The 25,565-nt window shown below is 37.9% G+C and overlaps 1 protein-coding gene across 3 annotated transcripts in view; it reads left to right on the top strand.

Moving 5' to 3' along the window:
- The window catches only part of Atp6v1h (ATPase H+ transporting V1 subunit H), a 93,931-nt gene that overhangs the window by 49,226 nt on the left and 19,140 nt on the right, over window positions 1–25,565 (top strand). For all 3 annotated transcript variants that reach the window (XM_055603334.1, XM_055603332.1, XM_055603333.1), the window contains 4 exons: window positions 10,630–10,808; window positions 11,469–11,594; window positions 19,134–19,235; window positions 22,796–22,909. In XM_055603334.1, coding sequence (XP_055459309.1) covers window positions 10,630–10,808; window positions 11,469–11,594; window positions 19,134–19,235; window positions 22,796–22,909 — 521 coding nt within the window. The remainder of the gene's footprint in view (window positions 1–10,629; window positions 10,809–11,468; window positions 11,595–19,133; window positions 19,236–22,795; window positions 22,910–25,565) is intronic.

Here is a 25,565-nt window from a genome sequence, read left to right as displayed (position 1 = left end):
TGTTCTCCACTATTCCCGTCTCTAGTTCCATAAACCCTGCATCATGGCAATGGTCCTATTTTACTTTAGTGGTTTCTGTAGTTACCCCAGACTGTGTACTCACATCTGATTATTGGAACTAGGAATATCCAGTGAAAGAGAACATAGGTTTGTTTTTCTGGGTCTGCGTTAACTCATTCAATGTTATGTTTTCTGGTTCTATTTATGTACTTGTAAAGTTCATGTTTTCATTTTTCTTCATAGGTGAATAGCACTGCATAGCTTATATGTGTACAGTACTTTTGTTAACCATTAGTCAATTGACAGACATTTAGGTCGTTTATATTACCTACCTATTGTGAGTAGAGCAGCAGTGAACAGGGCCAACATAAGTATCTGTGGAGTAGGATCTTGAGTCCTTTGGTTTTATGCCAAGGAGTAATATAGCTGTGTCATATGGTAGATATATTTTTAGTTTTTTGAAAAATTTCTACACTTATTTCCACAGTGCTGTACCATTTTGCAGATCCCACCAGCAGTGAATAAGGTTCCCTTTTCTCCATGTGACCTCCAGCATTTGTTGTCAGTTGTTCATTTGATCTTTGTCATTCTGACTGTGAAATCGAAAAATTGTTTTGATTTGCATTTCTGTAATTGGTAGGGATTATGAACATTTTTTTTTGAGGTGTTTCTTAGCTATTTTTTACTCTTTTGAGAATTCTCTGTTGAGATCCCAGGCCTGTTTTTCAAATGAGCTATTTGTTAATCTTTGCTTTTTGAGTTCTTTGTTTATTTTGGATATTAATCCTCTGTCAGATATATATCTCGCAAAGATTCTCATTCTTTGGTTGGTTGTTAAATTAGCTGTATGGAACCATTTCAGTTTTATGCAGTCCTGCTTGTAAGGAATTGGGCTTAATTCTTGGGCAAATGTAATTGTATTCAGGAAGTACTTTTGTACACATATATTATTTATATAGGGCATTGCCTGTGGGGTTTTTTCCCCCCTTTTCTAGTAGTTTTATTTCCAACACCATTTATTGAAGATGGTTTTTCTTTTCCCCAGCTTATGTTTTTGGCATCATTGTCAAAGTGAAGTGACATGAATTCATGTTTGTACCTTTGATTTTGTTCCATTGTTCTACATGTCTGTTTTGGTGCCATTACCATGTTGTTTTTACTACTGTTTTTATACTAAGGCCTGAAATCATGGTCCCTTCAGCATGTTCTTTTTGTTCAGGATTTGTTTGGCTATTGTGGTTCCATATGAATTTTTTAAGTTAAGTTTTTACTTTTTAATATTAATTACAGTTTATTCACTTTGTATCCCAGCTATAGCCCTCTTCCTCATTCCCTCCCATTCCAATCCTCCCTCCCTCATCTCCTCCCATGCCTCTCTCCAAGTCCACTGATAGGAGAGATGTTCCTTCCCTTCCATCTGACCCTAGCTTATCAGGTCTCATCAGGACTGGCTGCATTGTCTTTCTCTGTGGCCTGGTAAGGCTGCTCCCCCCTTCAGAGTGGTGGTCAAAGAGCCAGCCACTGAGTTCATGTCCGAGACAGTCCCTGTTCTCCTTACTGGGGGGCCCACTTGGACACTGAGCTGCCAGGGGTTACATCTGAGCAGGGGTTCTAGGTTATATCCATGAATTGTCCTTGATTGGAGTATCAGTCTCAGAAAAGACCCCTGTACCCAGATATTTTGCTTCTTGTGGAGCTCCTGTCCTCTCCAGGTCTTACTGTCTCTCCCTTCTTTCCTAAGGTTTCCTGCACTCTGCCCAAAGTTTGGTTATGAGTCTCAGCATCTGCTTTGATACACTGTTGGTTAGAGTCTTTCAGAGGCCCTCTGCAGTAGACTCCTGTCCTGTTTCCTGTTTTCTCCTTCCAATGTCTATCCCATTTGTTTTTCTGAGTGAGGATTGAACATCTTACCCAGGGTCCTCCTTCTTGTTTAGCTTTATGTATACAGATTTTAGTATGTTTATCCTATATTATATATCCTATATTATTATATCCTATATTATATTATATAATATATCCTATATTATTATATCCTATATTATATTATATAATATCCTATATTATATGTTTATCCTATATTATATGTATCCACTTATAAGTGAGAATATACCATGTGTCTTTATGCTTCTGGGATACCTCACTCAGAATGATCTTTTCTAGATCCTACCATTTGCCTGCAGATTTCATGATTTCCTTGTTTTTAATTGCTGAGTAGTATTCCATTGTGTAAATGTATCAAAATTTCTGTATCCATTCCTCTGTTGAGGGACATCTGGGTTGTTTCCAGGTTCTGGCTATTACAAATAATGCTGCTATGGACATGGTTGAGTAAATGTCCTTGTTATGTACTTGAGCATCTTTTGGATATATGCCTAGAAGTGGTATAGCTGGATCTTGAGGTAGCACTATTCCTAATTGTCTGAGAAAGTACCAGATTGATTTCCAAAGTGGTTGTACAAGTTTACATTCCCACCAGCGATGGAGGAGGGTTCCCCTTTCTCCACATCCTCTCCAGCATGTATTGTCACTTAAGTTTTTGATCTTAGCCTTTCTGATGGGTATAAGATGAAAACTCAGGGTCATTTTGATATGCATCTTCCTGATGACTAAGGACATTGGGCATGTCTTTAAGTGTTTCTCTGCCATTCTATATTCTTCTATAGAGAATTCACTGTTTAGCTCTATACCCCATTTTTTAATTGGATTACTTGATTTGTTGCTGTTTAAATTCTTGTTCTTTATATATACTGGATATTAGCCATCTGTTAGATAAAGGGTTGGTGAAGATTCTTTCCCAGTCTGTAGGCTGTCGTTTTGTTTTGATGACAGCGTCCTTTGCTTTACAGAAGCTTTTCAGTTTCATGAGGTCCCATTTATTGATTGTTGATCTTACAGCCTGTGCTGTTGGTGTTCTGTTCAGGAAGTTGTCTCCTGTGCCGATGAATTCTAGTAGTAGGTACTTCCCCACTGTTTCTTCTAAGAGGTTTTTCTTCTAAGTGTATCTGGTTTTATGTTGAGGTCTTTGATCTGCTTGGACTTTAGTTTTGTGCAGGGTGATAAATATGGATCTATTTTCATTTTTCTGCATGTAGACATCCAGTTAGACCAGCACCATTTGTTGAAGATGCTATCTTTTTTTCCATTGAATCGTTTTGGCTTCTTTTTCAAGAATCAAGTATCTGTATGTGTATGAGTTTATTTCTGGGTGTTCTATTTGGTCCCATTGACCCACCATTCTGTTTTTGTGCCAATACCATGCAGTTTTTAATACTATTCCTCTGTAGTACAGCTTGAGATTAGGGATGGAGATACCTCCAGATGATCTGTTGTTGTGCAGGATCGTTTTGGCAATTCTGGGTTTTTTGTTTTTCCATATGAAGTTGAGAATTGTTCTTTCAAGGTCTGTGAAGAATTGTGTTGGTATTTTGATGGGAATTGCATTGAATCTGTAGATTGCTTTTGGCAGGATGGCCATTTTCAGTGTGTTAATCCTACTGATCCATGAGCATGGGAGATCTTCCCATTATCTGATATCTTCTTCAATTTCTTTCTTTAGAGACTTGAAGTTTTTTCAAACAGGTCTTTCACTTGCTTGGTTAGAGTCACACCAAGGTACCTTATGTTATTAGTGGCTGTTGTGAAGGGTGTTGTTTCCCTAATTTTCTTTCTCGGCCCTTTTGTTTTTGGTGTACAGGAGGGCTACTGATTTTTTGAGTCAATTTTGTATCCAGCCACTTTGCTGAAGGTGTTTATCAGCTGGAGGAGTTCTCTGGTTGAAGTTTTGAGGTTGCTCATGTAGACTATCGTATCACCTGTGAATAGTGATACTTTGACTTCTTCCTTTCCGATTTGTATCCCCTTGATCTCCTTTAGTTGTCATATTGCTTTAGCTAGGACTTCAAGTACTGTGTTGAAGAGATACAGAGAGAGTGGACAGCCCCACCTTGTTCCTGATTTCAGTGGGATTGCTTTAAGTTCCTCTCCATTTAGTTTGATGTTGACTAAAGGCTTGGTGTATATTGCCTTTACTATGTTTAGGTATGTGCCTTGTATCCCTGATCTCTCCAAGACATTAAACATGAATGGGTGTTGGATTTTGTGAAATGGTTTTATGGCATCTAAAGAGATGATCATGTGGTTTTTCTCTTTCAGTTTGTTAATATGATGAATTATATTGATAGATTTCTGTATATTGAACCACCTCTGCATGCCTGGGAGGAAGCCTACTTGGTCATGTGGATGATATCTTTTATGTGTTTTCGGATTTGGTTTGTGAGCATTTTATTGAGTATTTTTGCATCAATATTCCTAAGGTAGATAGGTCTGAAGTTCTCTTTTTTGTTGGGTCTTTGTGTGGTTTAGGTATCAAGGTGTCTGTGGCTTTATAGAATGAATTTGGTAATGTTCCTTCTGTTTCTATTTTGTGGAATAGTTTGAAAAGAATTGGAGTTAGCTCTTCTTTGAAGGTCTGGTAAAATTCTGAGCTGAAACAATCTGGCCCTGGGCCTTTTTTGGAAGGGAGACTTTTGATGACTGCTTCTATTTCCTTGGGGGATATAGCTGATTCAATCTATTTACCTCGTCTTGATTTAATTTTGGTAAATGGACAATATCAAGAAAATTGTCCATTTTATTTAGATTTTCAAATTTTGTGGCATATAAACTTTTGTAGTAAAACCTAATGATTGTTTGGATTTCCTCAGTATCTGTTGTTATGTCCCCCTTTTCGTTTTTGATTTTTGTTGATTTGGATGGTTTCTCTCTGTCCTTTAGTTAGTTTTGCTAAGGGTTTGTCTATCTTGTTGATTTTTCTGAAAGAATCAGCTCTTGGTTTCATTCTTTTAGTTATTTCTTCTAATTTATTGATTTCAGCCCTCCGCGTGAATATTTCCAGCCCATTCCTCTTGGTTGTGTCTGCTTTTTTTTTCCTTTTTCTTTGAGAAAGTATCAATTTCTGCAAGTGTATCTTTAGCACCTGAGATTCTCTCTTCCATCTCTTGTCTTCTGTTGGTGATCCTTACTTTTGTGGTTCCTGATCTTTTCTCCAAGTTCTCCAGCTCCAAGGTTTTCTCTCTTTGTGTTTTCTTTATTGATTCTAATTCTGTTTTCATGCTTGCACCATTTCCTTCGTCTGTTTGAATGTGGATTCCTGTCTTTGTATGATGGCCTCTATTTTTTTTGTTGTTGTTTGTTTCTTCTCTATATGCCACTCATTGTGCCTCCACTTGTGTCTCTGTTTGGCTATATTTGCCTGTATTTCTTTGAGAGCCTTGTTCGTTTTCTCTTTATTTGCTTCTAATAACTGGATGAGCAGAGCTTTAAAATAATTTTCCTGTTTTCCTGATGAATTGGAGTATCCCTTGATTTTGGGGGTTGCTGGTGAAGCCATGATGTCCTGATTTTGTTGCATGTTCTTACGCTGATCTCTGACCATCTGCTTATCCATAACCTTCACTGTTTGTTCCTGGAATCTGTAGTTTTCAGAGTAGGTCCGTCTTTCTCTAGTGTCTGGAGTATTCTTCAGGATGAGAGAGGTCTACTGGTTTGAGAGAGTGCGTTGCTGTTTCAGCTGTACTAAGGGAGGAAGATGTGCAGGCACAGATACACCAGTGTGGGCGAGCAAGTGTGTGTGTGAAAGTGCCCCTTGAAGGATAGGGTGCTAGAGAGTGTAGATGTCTGGAATGTGGGTCAGGGTTGGTGCAGGCTCAGGAGGGGGTGCGGGAGCTGGTGGTGTCTGCGGGTGCAGTGTACATGCGTAGATTCTCTGAATACCTCAGTAGCCTACAGGCCTGTCATACTGCCCTTCTGGTATTTAGCCCTGTCTGGGCTTCAGGAGTTGTTTGCCTGGACCCCACTTTTAGACCCACAGAACAGGGGCTTCAGTGTTGAGAACGCTGTCCCAGGAATCCCTGTGTTGCCCACAGTGGGGCTGTGGGTGGGTGGGTCTCCCTGCTAGCATAGAGGGAGCCTGGATCTGGGGCTTGGCACACACTCACTTGAAGGTGACTCTCTAGCAGGTCTAATCGGAATGCACAGGGGGTTCCCCTGTTCTCTACTCTCAGATTTGGGCCTGCCAGGGCAAATGCAGGTGTAGGAGTTCCATCAGGTCAGTGGGGCTGCAGGTATAGCGGTCCACTGGCAGTCTAGCCTTAGCAGTAGAAGGCCTGCTGGGAAACCCTGGGGATCCTGTATAGCGGTCCTCAGACCTGGGTGGGCAGACCTGGGTGGCCTGTCCAGCTGGCTGCCTGCTACTGAGGGACTTGTTGGCCAGTCCAGTCCCTGGCTGGTTGGCCCTGTGGGGCTGTTTAGCTGCTCTGGGACCGGGATGGCAGCCTCAGCTGAGGAATTGGGAGGCCCAGGTGCTATGTTCCTTGGGCACTGTGGGCTGCCTCCGCCCAGGAGAAGGGAGGCCTGCCAAGGGGAAGTGCAGGGAGTGGATGTTCGCCACTCTCAGTCCCCAGAGAAGCCCGCGGGTGACCTGGATCTAAATGGTTTCAGCTACCATGTTGTCCTCTCTTACCCAGGAAGCCTCAATGTCGATGTTCTTGCTTCAGCTGCCCCTCCACTCACCAATTTTGGAGTTTAAGATCCTTTTCCTCTCATGTACCATGTGTGCTGGTCGCCACCATCTTGCATCCCCCATATGAATTTTAAGATAGGTTTCTTTTTTGTTGTTGTTTTTGTTTTTTCCCCCTAGTTCTATGAAGAATGAGATGTTATTATTTTTTATTTGAATTTAATTGAACCTGTAAATATCTTTTGGTAGAATGGTCATTTTTGCAGTATTTTGAGTTTGTTCATTAGGGACATTGGCTTATAGTTTTCAGTTTTTTGTTATGTCTTTACCTGGTTGGGTTATTGGAATGATACTGACTTAGTAGGAGTTTGAGCATGCACCCTCTGTTTCTTTCTTTCTTTCTTTCTTTTTTTCTTTTTTCTTTTTTTTTTTTTTTTTACTACTTTAAGAAGGATTTGTTGTAGATCATCTTTGAATGTCTGATAGAAGTTTGCTGTGAATTCATCTAACCCTGCAGTTTTTTTTTTTTTTTTTTTTTAAGCTGGAAAGGTTTTATTCCTATTTCAGTCTCCTCATAATATCATGGTTCTATTTCAGTTGTTAACTTTTTTATATTTAAATTTTGTCTATTTCTTTTAGGTTTTCCTAAATGGAGTATAGGTTTTTTAAAACATTCCCTTATAATATTCTGAATAGCTTTTGTATATGCTATAATGTTTCGCCGTTCGTTTCTGATTCAGCTTATTTGGGGACCCTTTTTCTTTTGGTTCGTTAGGCAAAGGTTCTGTCTTGTTTTTCTTCTCAAAGAACCAGCTCATAGATTTACTGATTATTTTTCTTCTTTATATTTCATTTTTTTCTTTTGATTTTATTATTTCTTGCCATTGCCTGGGTTTGGATTTGATGTGTTTTTTTTTTTTTTCTTCCTCAGCTTTTTGAGCTGTATTATTAAGCTATTTATTTGTGCTTTAAATTTTTTTTTAATATAGGCACAGAGCTATAAATTTCCCTTATAGGATTGTTTTTTGATATATCTGAAAGATTTTCTTTTGTTTTCATTTTCATTTAGTTCTAGGAAGTTTTAAAAAAATTTATTTGATTCCTCCACCACTTTGGCCCATTCATTATCATTCTATAATAGTTGTTGATCTGTTACTATCCATGAGTTTATGTATTTTCCTTCCTCCCTCCCTCCCTCTCTGTCTCTCTCTCTTTCTTTCTTGCTTTCTTTCTCTGTCTCTGTTTCTTTCTTTCCCTTTTGTTTTTTTGAGGCACAGTTTCATTGTGTACAAGCCTTGGCTGACCTCACAGATATCCCTTCTAGGTGCTGGGATTAAACGCATGTGCTACCACCACCTAGCTGAGTTTGTGTGTTTTCTAGAAATTGTTTGCTGAGAGTTTTAATTTTTATTGTATTCTGTTTTGATATACAAGGAACTATTATTTCAATCTCTGAATTCATAAAGATTTGTTTCGTGTCTCAGTACGTGGTCTATTTTAGAAAACCTTTTGTGTGCTGAGCATAATGTATATAGTCTTTGGTTTTGGGTGGAGTATTCTATAGGTACCTGGTAAGTATGATGTCAGTTTATTCTAATATTTCTCACTTTTTTTTTCTTCAGATCACTTGTCTATTAGAGAAAGTGTGGTGTTGTAAACTTCCTATCAATATGTTGGTGTTAATCTATGTCTTTAAATTCAGTGGTAGACTTTTAATGAAACTGGCCATTCCAGAGTGTGGTGCATATATGTTTAGAATAGTAATAATCGTCTTCGCTAACTGTTCCCTCAATTAGCATGAAGTTTCCTCTGTCTCTTCTGACTAGTTTAGTTTGAAGTCTATTTTGTCAGATATTAGGATATTGACACCCACTTGCTTCCTCTCCCATGTGATTGGGATAATTTTGTTTATCCTTTTACTCTAAGGTGCTACCTATCCTTAAAACTAAGTCATGTTTTCTGCATATGACAGATATATGGATTTTGTTTTTGATCTTTTCTGATAGTCTTTGACTTATCATTGAAGACTTGAGGCCATTGATATTTCAGGTTATTAGTGAAATATATTAATTGTGGCCATTTATTGTTGATTTTTTTTTTTTTGGTGGTAATATTTGTGTTCTCCGTCATATTTCGAGTTTTAATGATACCTATGACTTTGTATTTCTTTCCACAGTATCTGTGCTGTGGTTTTTCCTCTTTATAGCCTGACATAATGCTTCCCGTATTTTCTTTAGGTATGTTTTGTTATAATTTTTTAAAGGCTGTTTATGTTGTGGGAAGTTTTTCTTTCTCCTTCAATCATGTCAGATAGTTTTGCTGGGTATATTAGTCAAGGTTAGTCATCATAGTGTTTTGGGATTTGGAATGCCTTATTCCAGGATCTCTGGATTTCAAAGTTTCAATGGAAAAATCAACTGTTAATTCTGATGGATATTCCTTTATATATGACTCGTGTTTTTTTTCTCTTGTAGCTTTCAGTACACATTCTTTGTTAAGTATATTTAATGTTTTAATTGTGATATGCACTGGGATTTTCTTTTGTGCTCTTATCTATTTGGTGTTCGCTGTGCTTCTTGTATCAGTATGGGTATGTTTTTTCTTAGTTTGGGAAAGTTTGCTTGTATGATCTCATTGAAGATTCATGCAACTGTCTTGGGATTCTTTTCCCTCATCTGTGTCTATAATTTAGAGGTTTGCTTTGTTTTCCTGGGGTCCCACATTTTCTATCTGTCCTTTTCTGTTTTTTTTTTTTTTAAGGTATTCTTCATATTTTTGTTTATTTGCTCTAAATATCCTTCTTTGTCTTTTAGTCCTGATAGTCTATCTTCTGTTTGATTCATTCAAACAGGCTTTTATAAGGCTTTTGAATTATCTAGTCGAACTGTTGGGTTTTTGAGTTCCATCTTCATTTAAGCTTCAGTCATCTTCAGTGTTTCTATCTTTTGATTGAAGTCAATTCTCAAGTCTTTTATTAGACTTTATCATTTCTATTAGACTTATGTTTGTGTTTTCTTGGGTACCACTCAGGTGTTTATACTCAAGGTTTTTTTTTTTTTTTCTCTTAAATTTATTGAACTACTTGTGACTTCTTTAATCTCTTTGAATTCTTTGAGGAGCTTTATGATTGTTCTTTTAATTCTGTGTCCTGGAGTCATCTAGGTAATTATTATTGACAAACATTTCTACAGGACTGATAAGTTTTGGAGAGAAGATATTTGCTTGCTCTTTCATATTTCTGGTTTTTTAGAATCAACTGTAGGCATGTGGACCTCCTTTGTTCTGAGTTTCTTATCGACAGAGCAGGTTGGGGCAGAAGAAAGGGTAAAATGAATTGGATGGAATGGAATGAAGTTGGGTAACAGAGGGTACTGGGCCTGTGTATAGGATGTGCTTCCTGTTACAAGCTTGGAGTATGGAACGGTAGATATTGCTGAGTAGAAATGTTGGCTGTGGTATAGAAGAGTCCTGAGACTTGGGGCATAGGCAGGGAGGATCTTGGCTGGAGCCTAGAGCTTCTTTGCTGTGCAGGCAAATGAGGACAATGTGAGGATATGGGATGTCTGGCTACTGAGTTGGGGTGGTTGGAGGCAATGCAGAAGAGATCTATAGGTGGATACAGGTAGGGTGTATCCTGGAGGTGGCCTGCTGGTTGGCTGTGGCACTGGCTGGAGATATCAGACTTGCCTGGCACACAGGTTGTTGGACTTGGTTAGATCTAGATGGTTGAGGAAAAGGCATGTATAGGGAGGTCAAGAGGACTCCAAGGTAGATCTGGAAGATGATATGGGAACTCTGGTATAGTGGGGACAGTGACTGATCTGACTTCTTCAAGGAGATTGCATCTCTTGAAAGTTCCACCATGTCACAAAAATAATATAGGCTGGCAGCTAAACTTTTATAATAATGACCTTTGGAGGACATTTCAGATTTAAACTAGAACCATTTCATATTCAAAAGTAGGCTTCTCATTAGAACGCAGGAAAGAATGATTATAAGTAGAGTCACCTTTTAAAAGTACTGGTTAAATGGGAAACTTGAAAGAAGGTGTGAAGAAGTATGGTTGTCTGCAAACATCATGTACTTTCTCCATGTTCCTTTGTCTAACTCAGAATTTCTTAGAAAAATCAACTGAAAGAGAAACTCGCCAAGAATATGCTCTGGCTATGATTCAGTGCAAAGTCCTGAAACAGTTGGAGAATTTGGAGCAGCAGAAGTATGATGATGAAGATATCAGTGAAGACATCAAATTTCTTTTGGAAAAACTTGGTGAGAGTGTCCAGGATCTTAGGTGTGTTATTATCTTCATCATTGCCATCATAATTACTTGAGATAGGGTCTCATTATGTAGCCCTTCCTGTCCTGGAACTCACTATATAGACCAGACTGGCCTCAAACTCACAGAGATCTGCTTACATCTGCGGGGATTAAAGGTTTGTTCCACCATGCCTGATGTTAACATTCTCTTAAAAATTACTATATACTAAATTTGTTGAGATTTGTTTGACCTTGAACACCTGGACAGAAGGGATCCTGCTCAGTCTTCTGAGTGGCGGTGCATGGTGGGTCATATAACTTTTAAAGACAATTTGAATTGATTGCAACGTATGAAAATCCTAAATGTATGGAAATTTCCTTATGATACACTGTTTTCTGCTGAAACACTTTACATTGTTACCTGTAGCTTAGAACATTTGGCTATTATTTGGAGAGCTTCCCATCACTTTTTTTTACAGAGCACTAGTTGGGAAATGAGTATAGCTGACATTTGCTTTTAGTATTAGACTTAGGATATTAATATGAAAATGCTAGTTTACTTATACTCCTACATTAAGTAACTATCCAAACAGGACATTCTGGTCAACTTACCCTCTGTATCCTAGTTATGCTGAATTGTCTGTCAACACTAACGGTTACATAATTTAACTAGAATTTTAAAATAATTTTATAGCTCATTTGATGAATACAGTTCAGAGCTTAAATCTGGAAGGTTGGAATGGAGTCCCGTGCACAAGTCTGAGAAATTTTGGAGGGAGAATGCTGTGAGATTAAATGAGAAGAACTACGAACTCTTGAAGTAAGTTTGGATCCCATGTTGTGCTCTGTACTTACTCAGATCTCATCAACATTTAGCTTTGTTATTCTCTAAGTATTTGGCGTTCTGTGGTTTTAGCTTATGTTTTCCTGCTAAATAATGTGCTAAATGCCATTTATGCTTTTGATCAGTTAGATGTCATCTTCTCTTGGAGGAGTACCTGCTCAATTTGAGCTTTTTTTTTCTTCTTTTTTTAAATGGGAATTTAGTATTCTGAACCTGATTTTTGTCATGTATTCATTGAGACTATTTTACCCTATGTGGTTTCATGCTATTTTGCTCTATAACTATGTCCTCAATAAACACAAGCTTTTAATTTATCTTTTTATGTGATACTGAGATTAAACCTAGGGCCTATTGCATATGTGGTAAGTACTTTACTGAATAGGCTATATTCCATCTTTGTGTGTGTGTGTGTGTGTGTGTGTGTGTGTGTGTTTAAGTTTTTCTCTTTCATTTCTTCTCATTCCCCCTTTTTTGAGATGCCACTCACTTTGTAGCTCAGGTCTGACCTGGAACTCAGAATAATTCTCCTGACTCAGCCTCCCACATTCGGGAATATTATAGGTATGTGTTATTGCTCTCTGCCTGCCCGCCCTTTCTTTCTTTTTTGGAAGATCTTCACTAAATAGTATTTCCAAGTCTGCTATAGCAATTAGCAGCTCTCAAGTGTGTAACAGTTTCTACATTGAAACAACCTATTAATTGCTTTTTATAGTATAAAGATATCTTTTTATGCTATTTTTCATAGAAGCTTTGTTGTTTAAGCTTATATTTAGATTGTCAATATATGTGGAGTTGAATTATGGTTGTGAAATAGTCAAAATTTACTTTCCCTTCTTTGCATGATATCTAATTGAACTTAGTACTTACTAGGTTGGGGATGTTTCTCAGTGTTAAGAGTGATGCTTGTTACACAATCATTAGGATCCCTAGCACATATGTAAAAAGCTGGGTGTGATCTCATGCACCTGTAACCTCCAGTGTGGTGTGATAGGGGGTGGCAGGGTGGACAGACAGGGAGATTCCCGAGAGCTTACCACCAGCTGGCCTAACCATAAATGAATGAATGAATGAATAGAAGGTCACTGGATGACTGTCTCTGGTCTCAGTGCATGCCTTTACACACAATTAAAAACAAAAAAATAGCAATTCCCTTTGTGTTCTGAAGCTCTGTTTTTGTCATGATAACTAAATGTGTGCACTTTCCATTTGTTGTGAGATATTTGTATACCATATAATTAGTCTGTTTAAAAATACAATGAGTGATTTTTAATATATTTACAGTAGTACAATTACAAGTACTCTTAATATTGAAACATTTTCATCACTTTGAAATTTCAATGCCCCTTAGCTGTTACCTCTCTATACAGCTCATTTGTTTGACCTTAAGTATCCTAATCTGCTTTACATGTTTATGATTTTGTCTATACAGAAATCTTACCTATAAGTATAATAATCTGTCTTTAAAATCTTCTATTTCTGACATTTTGTACATATTTAGTGTATTTTGATTGCTCACTCTTACTCTTTTTACTTTCATCTCTATCTTACTGAACTGCTTTGTATAAGCCCCTTTCCCCCATCATGTCTTTTTTGTCCTTTTGACATTTAGCCATGTATTTGGGATTCATCCACACTGCAGTGAATACTATATTTCTTCACACAGATGAGTTGTATTCCAGTACATATACAAGACTACTTGCTGTTTTAATTCACAAGCTTATGGACAGTTGAGTTCTTTCTGCCTTTGACTATGCGCGGTGATTCTGCCAGTAGCACTTATTGTGCAAGTTGATATGGAAGCATATCTTTTTCATATCTTTTGCTTGAGACAGCTAGTCACACTGCATCTACAGTCAAGAAGTAGGAGGGGGCTGGGATCATAAAGAGGTGGCTCAGTGGTTAAGAGCATTTGCTGCTTTTCCAGAGGACCCTGATTTGATTCCCAGCACCCACAAAGTGGCTCACACCATCTGTAACTCCAGTTTTGGAGGACTGACTGTTCTCTTCTGGCTTTTGCAGACACTAAGCCTTCATGTAGAAAAAACACCCATACACAGGCAGAGAGGGATAAAAGCATTTAACCTACTTTCTCCTTTTTCTGCAGTCCAGAATTCCAGCCTTGTAGTGGTGACTGTTTAACTCTTTGTAGAATTGCCAAACTTGTTTTCAAAGTAGCTGTACAGTTTTATGTTCCTGCCATCATTGTATGAGGGTTCTGATATCTGTACCTTTTAACCAAAATTGGGGATTGAACCAGGGTTTCATCCATACTAGGCAAGCACTGTACTACTGAGCCAGTCCAAGACTTTTAATTATTTGGATATGGGCCTTTTGATTTCAGTTATCTTAGGGTATGTAGTTATATTTCATTGCTATTTCCTCCCACACGCATGCTTACTGATCTTTTAGTCAATCTTTTAAAGAAAATATCTGTTAAGATCTTGGTTTCTATTTTTTTGTTTTTGTTTTTTAATTGGGTTGCCTTTTTGGTATTTCGTTGTAAGGCTTCTTTATGTGGGTGCTCCTTAACTTATAATGGGGCTGCATATTTAGAAACCTCACTGTATCCTGAAATTCATTTAAACACTTAACTTACCAGGCATCATAGCATACTAACACAGTACACAGTTGACTGTCCGTGTGGTTGTGGATCCTGTGGTTCCATGTCTGCCCCATTTCATAGAACACAATAGTGCAAGCTGATAACTTGTCAAAGGCTGTAATTAAAAGCTGAAATTAGGAGTTTATCCTTGTGAGGGTTTTTTTTTTTTTGGGGGGGGGGTCATCTGTACTCCATAGATGCAAATCCCTCTCGTATTGGTTTGGGAATATTTGTCAAATTTTGTATGCTGCCTTTTTATTGTCTTGATACAGCCCTTTGAAGCATAAAAGTTTTAAAATCAAGTTTACTTTTAGCTTTTCTTTGGTTCCTTCTACTTTTGGTATTATAACAAAGAATTTATTGTCAAACTCAGGTTATGAAAATATACCCAAGAATTTCCTTTTTTCCTTTCCTTTTTCCCCTTTTACGCACATGCACACACACATTCACACATGCCGTGCGTGCAGTGTCACTGTATAAGACCTAGACTTAAAATTGACCTAAAACTTTAAAATAGCTTTAAATTACAAAACATTGAGCACAAAGAATGTATGTCTTCATATATTCTCTTTACCCTCAGCACACAGTTTCTGTTTTTGTGTTTTGTAGTTTTAATACAGGGTTTTGTTTTATAGTTCTGACTAGCCTTGAACTTGAGAGCTTCTTCCCTTAGCCTCACAATGCTAGGACTACAGGTATGTGCCACCTCACCCAGTTAATTTACTATTTTGCATTAATGTGGATGTGTATTACCGTCAGTGAACCTTTGTCTCAGGGAAGGATGAGTAGTTATAATTCTTATTTTCTCTGTGTTCACAGATGAAAGCTATCATTCATTGCCATGTCCCAGTCTCACTAGCCAGGTCTGAGTAGGTCTGTCCATCCTTGCTTCACAGACTTGGTCCAATCAAGCAGTTCAGAGGCAGAAATCTTCCCTAACTGTCATGCTTTCCCACACGTGCTCATTGTTAGCGCCTTCACCTGCAGCAGAATCATGAATTTTTTTTCTTCTTCTGTACTAAAGGTTGGACCTGAAGGTTATCTTTTATTACTTCTAGTTTGTTTTCTTCCCTTCTCTATTCAGTTCTTTCAGTGTGTTCCACAATTTTTGGATCCTAGCCTGGGAGTTCTTGAACACAGATCTGATGTGTACCTTTTCCTTTTTGGTCCCTCAGAAGTCTTCAGCTATAGGAAATGGCAAGCTAGTACCTCTGTGGCGTCCTTTCTTTTATATAATTTATCCGTAAAATCAGAGGCTGAAGTGGAGGATGGTAGCCATATGTCTTTTCCCCATCGTAATTCCTTCCTTCTACAAATTAGTTTCTGCTGGGTAGCTAAGCCAGCCTCACTTGCATGTTTTATTATACATAGCAGCAGCTGTACAATTGCCATGCGTAACTGCTTGCTGGCAGTTTTGTCTCATATTTGGTATTTTCAAAGAATGTAGCAGATGTTCTAGACCTCAGACAGCTGTTAGAATGTCCCCGTATTCATGAACAGACCATAATCATCAAGCAAACACACTACTACATATATGTAAAAGACAGCCATGTTAGGCTCCTGCAATAGACACTCCAACCTTAGATAACTCAGCATTAGTTATATGGCTTGCTTCCCAAGGCTACCATAACAACAAGATAGCACATACCACACAGGGAGAGACTACACACATGCTGAGACTGCTCTCATGGATGGTCCGCCCTCAGATTGCAGTCCAAAGCAAGGGTCATGCAGTTGTTTCTCCCAGATTCACCTCAAAGTTTTATCACACCCTGTGTTGGGTGTAGACTTGTGCTAACCTTTCCTGGTTGAGACACAAACAAGCATTTACCCCAAATAGTGCTCTAGTGACAGTCCAAAGTAGGATTTCACCAAAGTCTAGCTTAGTGAACCGATGGTTTATTTGGCTTGCTTACCGAGTATGGGTTAGCAGTTGCTTCCAGGAGTGTGAGTAACTCTAAAACAACTACATCACTGTGGAGTCCCACCCATCATTGATGATGATCTCTTGGGAGCAACTCACAACTATCTATAATTCTAGTTACAGGGGTTTTGATGCCCCCTTCTGGCCTCCACAGGTAGTGCACTCATGTGGTACATATACTTGCAGATAAAACATCCATATACATAAAATGAAAATAAATAAAATAAGTTTTAAAAGAACACGGAAATTTTGGAGTATTTTGAATATAAATAAATATTTGGAAGGCTGAATATGTATTTTGTTTTTATCTTCTAGATATTCATGTATTTACAATGAAGGAGTTATTGTCAAGGTGCTGTTATGTGTAGTATATTGATAGGCAGGCAGCAGATAATTGATTCATTTTCAATATTTGTTATGTCTTGAGATACATTACTTAACTTTTGTTTCATTTTATTATAAATGGGTTGTGAAGACTACATTTATATCAGTATGAAAATGAATGTGTATAATTATCATGCTTTTTTTCCTTGGTGATTTGGGAATCCAGAAGATAGGTGTTTAATTACTGCTTAACAAAATGATCCTCAGGTTGACAGTATCTTCATTTGTACTTCCTGTCATTTATATATTTCAGATGTCAGGTTGAGATGATGGCAGAAGGTTTGTGGGTAGACTTTAAGTTTTAGTACTAGGCAACATCAGAAAAATGTGATTTGGAAACAGAGCAGCTTTTGTAGATTTAGACATGTTTGGGGTTATTTTTGTTTTTTTTGACACAGGCCGCCTTAGCACTCTTGAGCTCCTAGTCCTGATTTCTCCCTCCAAGTGATAGGATTATAGGGATGGGGCATCACACCAAGTTTAGAGTCATAGAAAATTTTACAGGACTGAAGAGTTTTATTACAAGTAAGCATTTTAATGAAAATTATATAAATAGAGTGTGATTTAAGTTGTTTTCTAGTAAACCTCTTTAGAAGGCTTATATTTTGTGAACACATAGTTTATATGTGAACAAACAACTAAATGCTTTTAATTATTTCCTATTTAACATTTAATTTCATTTGCATATTTGTGTGCCTACGTGATTGTGTAGCCTTATGCATGTAGGAGCCTGTGGAGGTTAGGTGTCAGATCCCGGAAAAGTAATGTTAGATAGTTGTAAGCTACTATGTGGGTGGGTGCTGGGAACTAAACCCCAGTGCTCTGCAAAAGCAGTGAAGTGCACTCTTTTGAAAAAATTAATTTTATTTATATATTTATTCATTACAATTTATGCACTTTGTTTCACCACTGCAGCCCCCTCCCTTATCTCCTCCCAGTACCGCCACCTTCCCTCTTCTCTCCCTATGCCCTTTCTCTAGTCCTCTGATAGAGGAGGTCCTCTTCCCCTTCTATCTGACCCTAGCTTATTAGGCCTCATCAAGGCTGGCTGCATCATCTTCCTCTGTGGCCTGGCAAGGCAGCAACCCTTCAGGGGAAGGTGATCAAAGAGCCTGCCACTGAGTTCATGTCAGAGACAGCCCCTGTACCCCTTACTAGGGAACCCACTTGGAGACTGAGCAGCTATCGCAGCTCTATTCGTAATAGCCAGAATCTGGAAAGAAACTAGATGTCCCTTAACAGAGGAGCAGACACAGAAAATGTTGTGCGTTTATATAATGAAATTCTACTCAGCAATTAAAAACAAGGAAATCATGAATTTGTAGGCAAATGGTGGGGAACTAAAAAAGATCATCCTGAGTGAGGTATTCCAGAAGCAAAAAGACATATAGAATATATACTCACTTATTAGCAGTAAGTGCTCTTAATCACTGAGCCACCTCTTAAAAAATTTTTTTTGAGATTATGATATAATGTTCCCTGACCCTTCCCTCCAAAACCTCCCATATGCTTATTCCTACATTTCTTCAAATACATGGCTTCTTTTTAAACAAATTGTTATGCATGCAAGTATGTATAAGCATATAGATATTTTTAAAATACAATATCTTCAGTTTTTATATTGTTACTTGCATATTTGTTTTCAGGGCTGACTGTCATTGGACAACCTATTAATGTGCTCTTCCTAAGGGAGGATCAAGTCTTCCATTGAGACATAGTTTGAGCTCTCCTTTAAGTAGCAATTTTAAGGGACAATACTATTTGATCATCTTAGGAAATTAGATGACTTTTAAAAACTGTGTGTCTGTCTGACTGTCGATCTGTCTGTCTTAAGTTTCTATCTGTGGTAATGACCATGACCTAAAACATGTTGGGAGTAGATTTTTCCCTTTACCAGGCTATATCAGTTGTAAATAGCTTTTTGGCTAAGGTTGAGACCTTATGTCTATTTCCACCTCTCATTGTTAATACCCTGTCTTGCTTGAATCTGTGCAGATTTTAATGTGTGTTGCTAGAGCCTCTGTGAGTTCTTATGTATACCAGTACCGTATCTGGAAGATATGGTTTTCCTTGGAATCATACATCACCTCTGGTTTTTTCAGTCTTTCTGCCTCCCCTTCCTTATAGATTTCTGAGCCTTGAGGAAAGGGATTTGATGAAGATACCCAACTTAGTGGTCTGAAGTCTCTCTTTCTGCACACTGTCCAGTTATGGGTCTCTGTATTAATTTCTATCTACTGTTAAAAGAAGCTTCTCTGATGTGGGTTGCGTGAGACACTGATTTATGAGTATAGTAGTATCTTACTAGGAGTCATTTTATTACTGCCATATACCTTCAGCAGAACAATAATAGTAGATTTTCCCCTAGGCCTGTGACCTGTCTAATCTCAGGTTATGTTTTTGGAAGTGTATGTAAATGTTCCTGCTTATAAAGCTCTGGGTAACATGTATATACATACAAGGGCTTGAAAAGTACCAACATAGACATAATGGTGAAATCTCTAGAAACATTTGCTTTGAGTGAGATGTCTGTAACACACCTATGTTATATTGTACTCTCTAGAAAAATACACAGGTTGATATTTCTTGGTTCAATTTATTTCAGAATCTTGACAAAACTTCTGGAGGTATCAGATGATCCACAAGTCTTAGCTGTTGCTGCTCATGATGTTGGAGAATATGTCCGGCATTATCCCCGGGGCAAACGGTAAAACACAAAGACAAATCTATGTTTCATTTTGCTCCCTTGAAATCATCTAAAGTAATGTTCTTTTCCAAACCAAAGTAGATCAGTAGAGAAACTAATGAAGAATATGAACTCAATTATAAATGAGTACTACAAAAATATAAATACACCTGCATTAATACTTTTGTGTAATTGTCAGTGGAGATTATTAGAAACTTCCCATTAACAGTTTCCTTTGTTTTCAAACTTTAATTCTATAGCCATTTTGTGAACACTTCCCCCCCCCTTTTACTCATAGCTAAGGAAATGAATTAGAGGTCATTATTGGCTTTAGTTATAAAGCATAGAATTAAATACCGAGTCTGTAAGGGAAAGTTGCAGCAGATGCTTAATTATAATAATTCTGCATTTGAAAATATTGAGGTGTGGTTATACAATTAAATGCACTTAGATAATTCAACAACAAAACGGGATGTATTTACTTGCCAAAGTAGAATCTGAATGTTTTTGGTACCTTCCTAGGCACACAGTTAACCAGCATGTTTCCAACAGAGGCAGAAACATGAAATGTCTCTGGTGTAGGACGTCAGCAGAAAGTTCTCCAGCTTTCTGTTTGCATTCAGCAATAGAAGTACTTTCTTATCTCAGATGCTGCTTCTGCACCTTTTTTCTGTTGTCCTCATTCTTTTCCTCACAAATAATTTTCCAAGATGTGGAATAATCTTTCATGTTACATCTATTTCACTGCAATCTTAGAAAAGAAAATTGCTTTGCTATCTCACATTTGATGATGATAGCTGGATGTTAGGCTTAACTTATTAAGGTAATCACAACTGCTAAGACATGTCATATCATAAAATGGGATTCATTTTAAGAGTCATTATCAAAGAAATATGCTGTCTTATGTATTGGGGACCCATAAAAAATAAGCAATGGGCATTTTTTGCTGGTTCAATGCAAAGATTCCGAGCAAAGAGCTTGAATTCATGAGGTTTCCAATTCAGAAGAAACAAAAGGAAGGAGAGAGCGAGAGAGTTGGTCACATATTTGATCATAAAGGTCCAGTTTCATATTTCTCTTCAAACATTCACCATCTTTTATCTTATATTTTGGTTATTTAACATAGTTTAGGAATGTTGACTGTTAGATTTAAAATAAACACTGGTAAAGCTTGCTGTTGACATTATGTCAAACTATACTTCCATTACTTTTTATCATATATCATCAGTCAGTAGTAGTGAAAGCTGTTAAGTCATGGTTATCCTCTTGAGGACTGGTTTTGTCCTAGGTTCTGGCACTGCTTCATGGAGCCCTTTTCCAAAACCTACATGAAGTGCTTTTTCTACTTTTGTCCTCAGAAGAAGCTTTCTGTTAGAGACTTGTTTAAATCTCTTAAATTATTTTATAATGTAATGATCCCTTTTCTAGTTGTAGGAGAGGCAGAACAATCCTCGAAAGTGTATCTTCTGTGAGGCTTACGAAATATAAAAGCAGCACTTAGCGCAGTGCCCTATATCGTGTTCAGTATGCTTGTTGTACATGTAACGTGACAGCTTTCCCAAGTATATGATCGTTTTCATCGTTCGTGGATTCCAAAGTAGTTAATTCGCTTACTTGCTAAAATTACGTCATTTTAAAGTTCATTTAAGTAATTATGGCACTTCTGTAGTCATTCGTGAGCATATATATTTTTCCATGAGCCATGGAAAAATATTGAGTCCTTGATGGACCCATTCCTAGCCGAGGTAAAACAAGGCTGAGTTCTGCCTTCTTGTGCTCCCTTTCCTACTTGAAACAAGTGATGTTTACATTGTTTGTTTGCTGCCATGCGTGCATCTTGTGTCTGTTTCTTGTTTCTGATTTTTGCTGTTTAAGATGGCTCACCAGTACGGTGCTGAAGTGCTGTGTAGGTTTCTAAGCTCAGGAGACTATGACACTTGGAGAAAATGCATGTGTCAGGTGAGCTGCTTTCAGGCTAGAATAACAGCACTTACTGTTGGTTATGTGCTCAGAGCCCAGAGCAAGCCCAGACAACAGCTTCTCAAAGTATGTGATAAGGGGCCTTATAGGCAATGTTAAGGTTCTTGGTACCTTTGTTAAACAGCAGAGTCACTGAACTGCTTTAAATGGGGAAAGTGATATTCAGGATTTTGCAAAGATTGCTCTAATGACAAGGAGGAGAGCGGATTGAGCAGGAACAGCCTCTACCATTATTGGCCAAGCAGCATGGCTTAACACACTAAAGGACATAGGCTTTGTGTCTTTGGATCAACACCAATGACTCTGTAATGGATTTATACTTGTTCTCTGTATTTGGCAATTACTGTAAATTACCTGCTTAATGTAATATGTCTGACTAATAGCTGAGCTGAACTGACATAATAACATTTCAAAGTGCAGTGGCTGACATATTGTAAACACTCAGTTTTTGTTTTGTTGTACTTTGACCTATCCATTTCTGACTGACTCAAGAAGCCTGTGAGGTTATCTTAAAGCACCAAATGCCTTATTGCATTAAGATGTCACATGACACTAGTAAGTAGCAGGCATAACCCACTGGACAGTACTTGTAGATGAAGAATGGACAGAGAAAGCTATACTCTTGGGCTGGAGTTAAGAGACTGCAAAGCTCTATTTATAATGATATTGTAGATAACAGAGTTCCAAAGCAAGTGGCCACTTTCATGTAATGTTTGTGTCTCTACTAAGTGGACCTTAGGTTGTTGGGGATATGTTGTTAGAAGAGAAAACAGTGTGATTGTTGTAAGCTGTCTTCTAGATCCTGAAGTTGACGTGTCCTGACATTATGAGAAAAGAACATTCTTAAAATTAGGTTTTCCAGGAAATTGACACAAGTGCTCTTTATCTAACTCTGTCCTTTGCTATCTGCATGTAAACCTCTGTTTATGAGATAATGCAAACACCAGTGGACCTGATATTGATCTTATGAAAATGAATTGGAATTCTGCATTGATTGCATGCCAGAAGTACTGGTAGTAAGTTATACTCAACTACCTAGAATTCTGTGATGTATCCGGATAGATGATAGATTCAGAATCAGTATCAGTCAGATTGAACACTAGGAATTTAAAGAAAACATATTCAAATCGTTTAGATCTGTTTGTTACTTTTGCATGATGATAAAACACCATGACCAAAGCAACTTATAAAACATTTAATTGGATGCAGTGTTTCAGAGAATTAGAGTTGGTGATGGCATAGGGAAGGCAGGCACCAGCTGAGACCTCACATCCACAAGCTGGAGGCAGAGAACACTGGGAATGGCACGGGTCTTTTGAAACCTTACTCCTGCCCCCAGTGACACATCTTGTAATTTTCCCAGATAGTTTCATCAGCTACAGATTCATGAACCTGTGGAGACTATTCTCACTCAGCCACTACAGTCTTTCACTGTAATTCACTGAGAGTGGTGTAAAGATTTAATGCTAACTTACTTGAGTTAGCTACAACTTTTGTTTTAGAAATCCTTTGGGCGTTTGGGTATTTGGAATTTTTTTCACTTGTAACCAGCATCAATTTGAAAGAAATGACATCTTCACCAAGTCTTTTCTGTTCTGCAGGGTTATTGAGCAGCTTGGTGGAAAGCAGCTGGTGATGAACCATATGCACCACGAAGACCAGCAGGTCCGCTACAATGCTCTCCTGGCTGTGCAGAAGCTCATGGTTCACAACTGGTATGCCTTGGCATCTCTCTGCCCTGCACATTGCTCTACTAGCTCTCACATGCTTATCCTAAGAGCTCTTATGCAAATACTCCAGTCAATTATTGGTGATTTTAGAAAAAAGTCTACACGCATATTGCAGATATAGGGCAAAGGCTTATTTTAAATAGATGTGCAGTATTAATAGTCTTAGGAAAGGCACAGACTATTGAGGCACAGACCAAAAAATTACTTCAGCTGTAATTGAAAAGACCATTGTGACAAAAACAAATGCAGGTTCCTTGGAGTTGTGTGGACACAACTGGACTGCGGAGTCCACTCCAGGTCTTAAGGGTGTGTAAAGTGTTAAAGTTAACCAGACTCCCTTGTACCAGTTCACAGGAAGTCACTGGAAGCTTGTTGACTGACTTCAATTCTATGATCATGGTTCATTTATTACAATGTTTTGCTTTTGAAGTAACCAGAGTCATACTTTTTTCCTGTACTTTTATTTTTTAAAACTGAGATTATTGGTCTTTTTGTATTCTCTCTAAAGACTGAACATAGTGGTGAGCCCTTGGTGTACTATATAGAATAAGTGAAGACTCCCTTTTGGAACAGCTAGTTTCAGCTGTGGGTTGGCTGTTCAACACTTGGGACAGATCACATGCTTGTACCATATTGAAGAGTGTTTTAGCTTGAGACTATTTTTGTTAAAGTACAAGGACTAAATATAAATTTCCTATACCTGACAGGAACGTGATCAGTATTTCCAAAGGAAAGAATTAATGGTACTTTAGAATGGTCAGTCAAATACTTTACAGGTATGCTGTTGTGTATACAGTCCTGTTAGTAAGCAGTTTTCTGATAAATACATCTATGCATGCCTAAAATAATGTCTTTTTGAGTGTTTGCCTTGTTCCTGTTAAGTGCTGGGCTGAAGATAGAATAGAAGTGGGTGTACTTTACATAGGTCAATTAGACAAGCTTCTCTGAATAGGCCAAAACATGTTGAGGTGACAGTGGTAAGGAGCCAGCTGTGTAGCCTAATTTTGAGGGTTAGTTAGTATTTCAAAAGTAAGGAATAAGAGGAAATAGAGGAAGAAGAAATGATAGTGGTTTTTTAAAAGCAACACATAGAGAAAGGTTTAGGACCTGGATGGTACTGAGATATTGGGGGGAGATACTGGGTGCTGAAAATACTCCTCCGGGCACAGACAGCTCCTGCAATAGAAAACTGTGGTGTTTTATGTTTTGTTAAGACTGACTGAAGAAGTAACTTGAGGGCACATAGTAAGTGCCAATGAGTATACATCTAAGGTACAATTGCAGAGTACCTCGTAGTGTATGCTGTTTTTTGGGGCTTGCATGAATTAAAGCCATTGAAAAGTGTTTTTCTTTAAAGTTTAATTGATTTTATGTGTATGAGTGTTTTGCCTGTACATATGTGTATGCAGTGCCTGTAGAGTCCAGAACAGGGTATCAGAATTGGAGCTTCAGAGGGTTGTGAACTGCTATGTGGGTCTTGGGAACCCAGCCTGAGTCCTCTGGAACAGGATCCAGTGCCCTTTCACTGGGAACCATTTCTAGAGCCTGTTTGTTTTCCTGAGACAGGCCTCACTAGGTAACCCTGGCTGGCCTGGTGCTCATTTTGTAAATCAGGCTGACTTTGAACTTACAGAGATCTACCTTGCTTCACTAGTGCTGGGATTATTCTGATTTATATTTGTGACTGTAGATAGACAATGGCTTATATCTCAGAAACTAATGAGATAGTTACCACACCTGACCTCAATGAAAGGTTTTTAAATTGGGAATGGCATGATTGAGTTTATTAAAAAAAAAAAAAAAAAAAGTCTTTTTGACTCTTTTGTGGATAGTGGATCTTACCAGTCTAAGTTTGAGAGCAAGAAGGTTGTTTGGATTCGTTTAGCTACTAGAGCCAGTGCTAGCAGTGGACAGTGTTCTGAAATGTCTCTGTTTCCTGACTTGCACAAGAAGAACGTGAGCAAAGCACAGAGCCCGTTAGAGTGGCTTTGGATCAAAACAGTAGCTGGACAAAACTTTGGGTGTCACAGAAATGCAGACACTGTCACAGGTTTCCTCTCCTTGAAACACTGTTTTTTTTGAGTTATGGTTTTCAACATAAGTCAGTAATTTGAGAGTTTAATATCTTGTGGCTAGTTTGTATCTCTTAAGGAATTAGTTTGACAAATGTTCACATTTAATACAGTGGGAGGCTATTGTGACTATGAACTTAAATTTATTTTCTACATGTTTTTCTAAAGTTTCTGTAAAAATAAATTTTAATTTTTCCCCTTTTAGAAACTATTAAGTGTCATAGTGCAACTCCCATTTTATTAATTAAACAAAACAACTTTAAAAAAATTGTCTTCCCATTAAATGTCCTCAGACATAGTGGGTGTTTTTTTTCTTTTTTTTGGGTTGGGGGCAGGGTGCTGTTTATGTAAATGTTTATTCCTGGCATCATTTAAAGAAAAGTATATGCAACTGGATGTTGATGTTATTCTTTGATAGTGGGAAAAAAATTTTGTTTGAGGATTTCTGTGGTTACATGCTCATACGTTGAAGGTGTTTTCTCCCTTGTGTATTGTATGCCATTCATGCCTGATTTATATTTGTGACTGTAGATAGACAATGGCTTATATCTCAGAAACTAGTTGGTGGG

This window comes from Psammomys obesus, unplaced genomic scaffold, assembly GCF_907164565.1.
Source record: "Psammomys obesus unplaced genomic scaffold, mPsaObe1.curated_primary_1811, whole genome shotgun sequence".
Lineage (NCBI taxonomy): Eukaryota > Metazoa > Chordata > Mammalia > Rodentia > Muridae > Psammomys > Psammomys obesus.
Note: the sequence above shows the minus strand (reverse complement) of the source record. Positions and strands in the feature narration are given on the sequence as shown.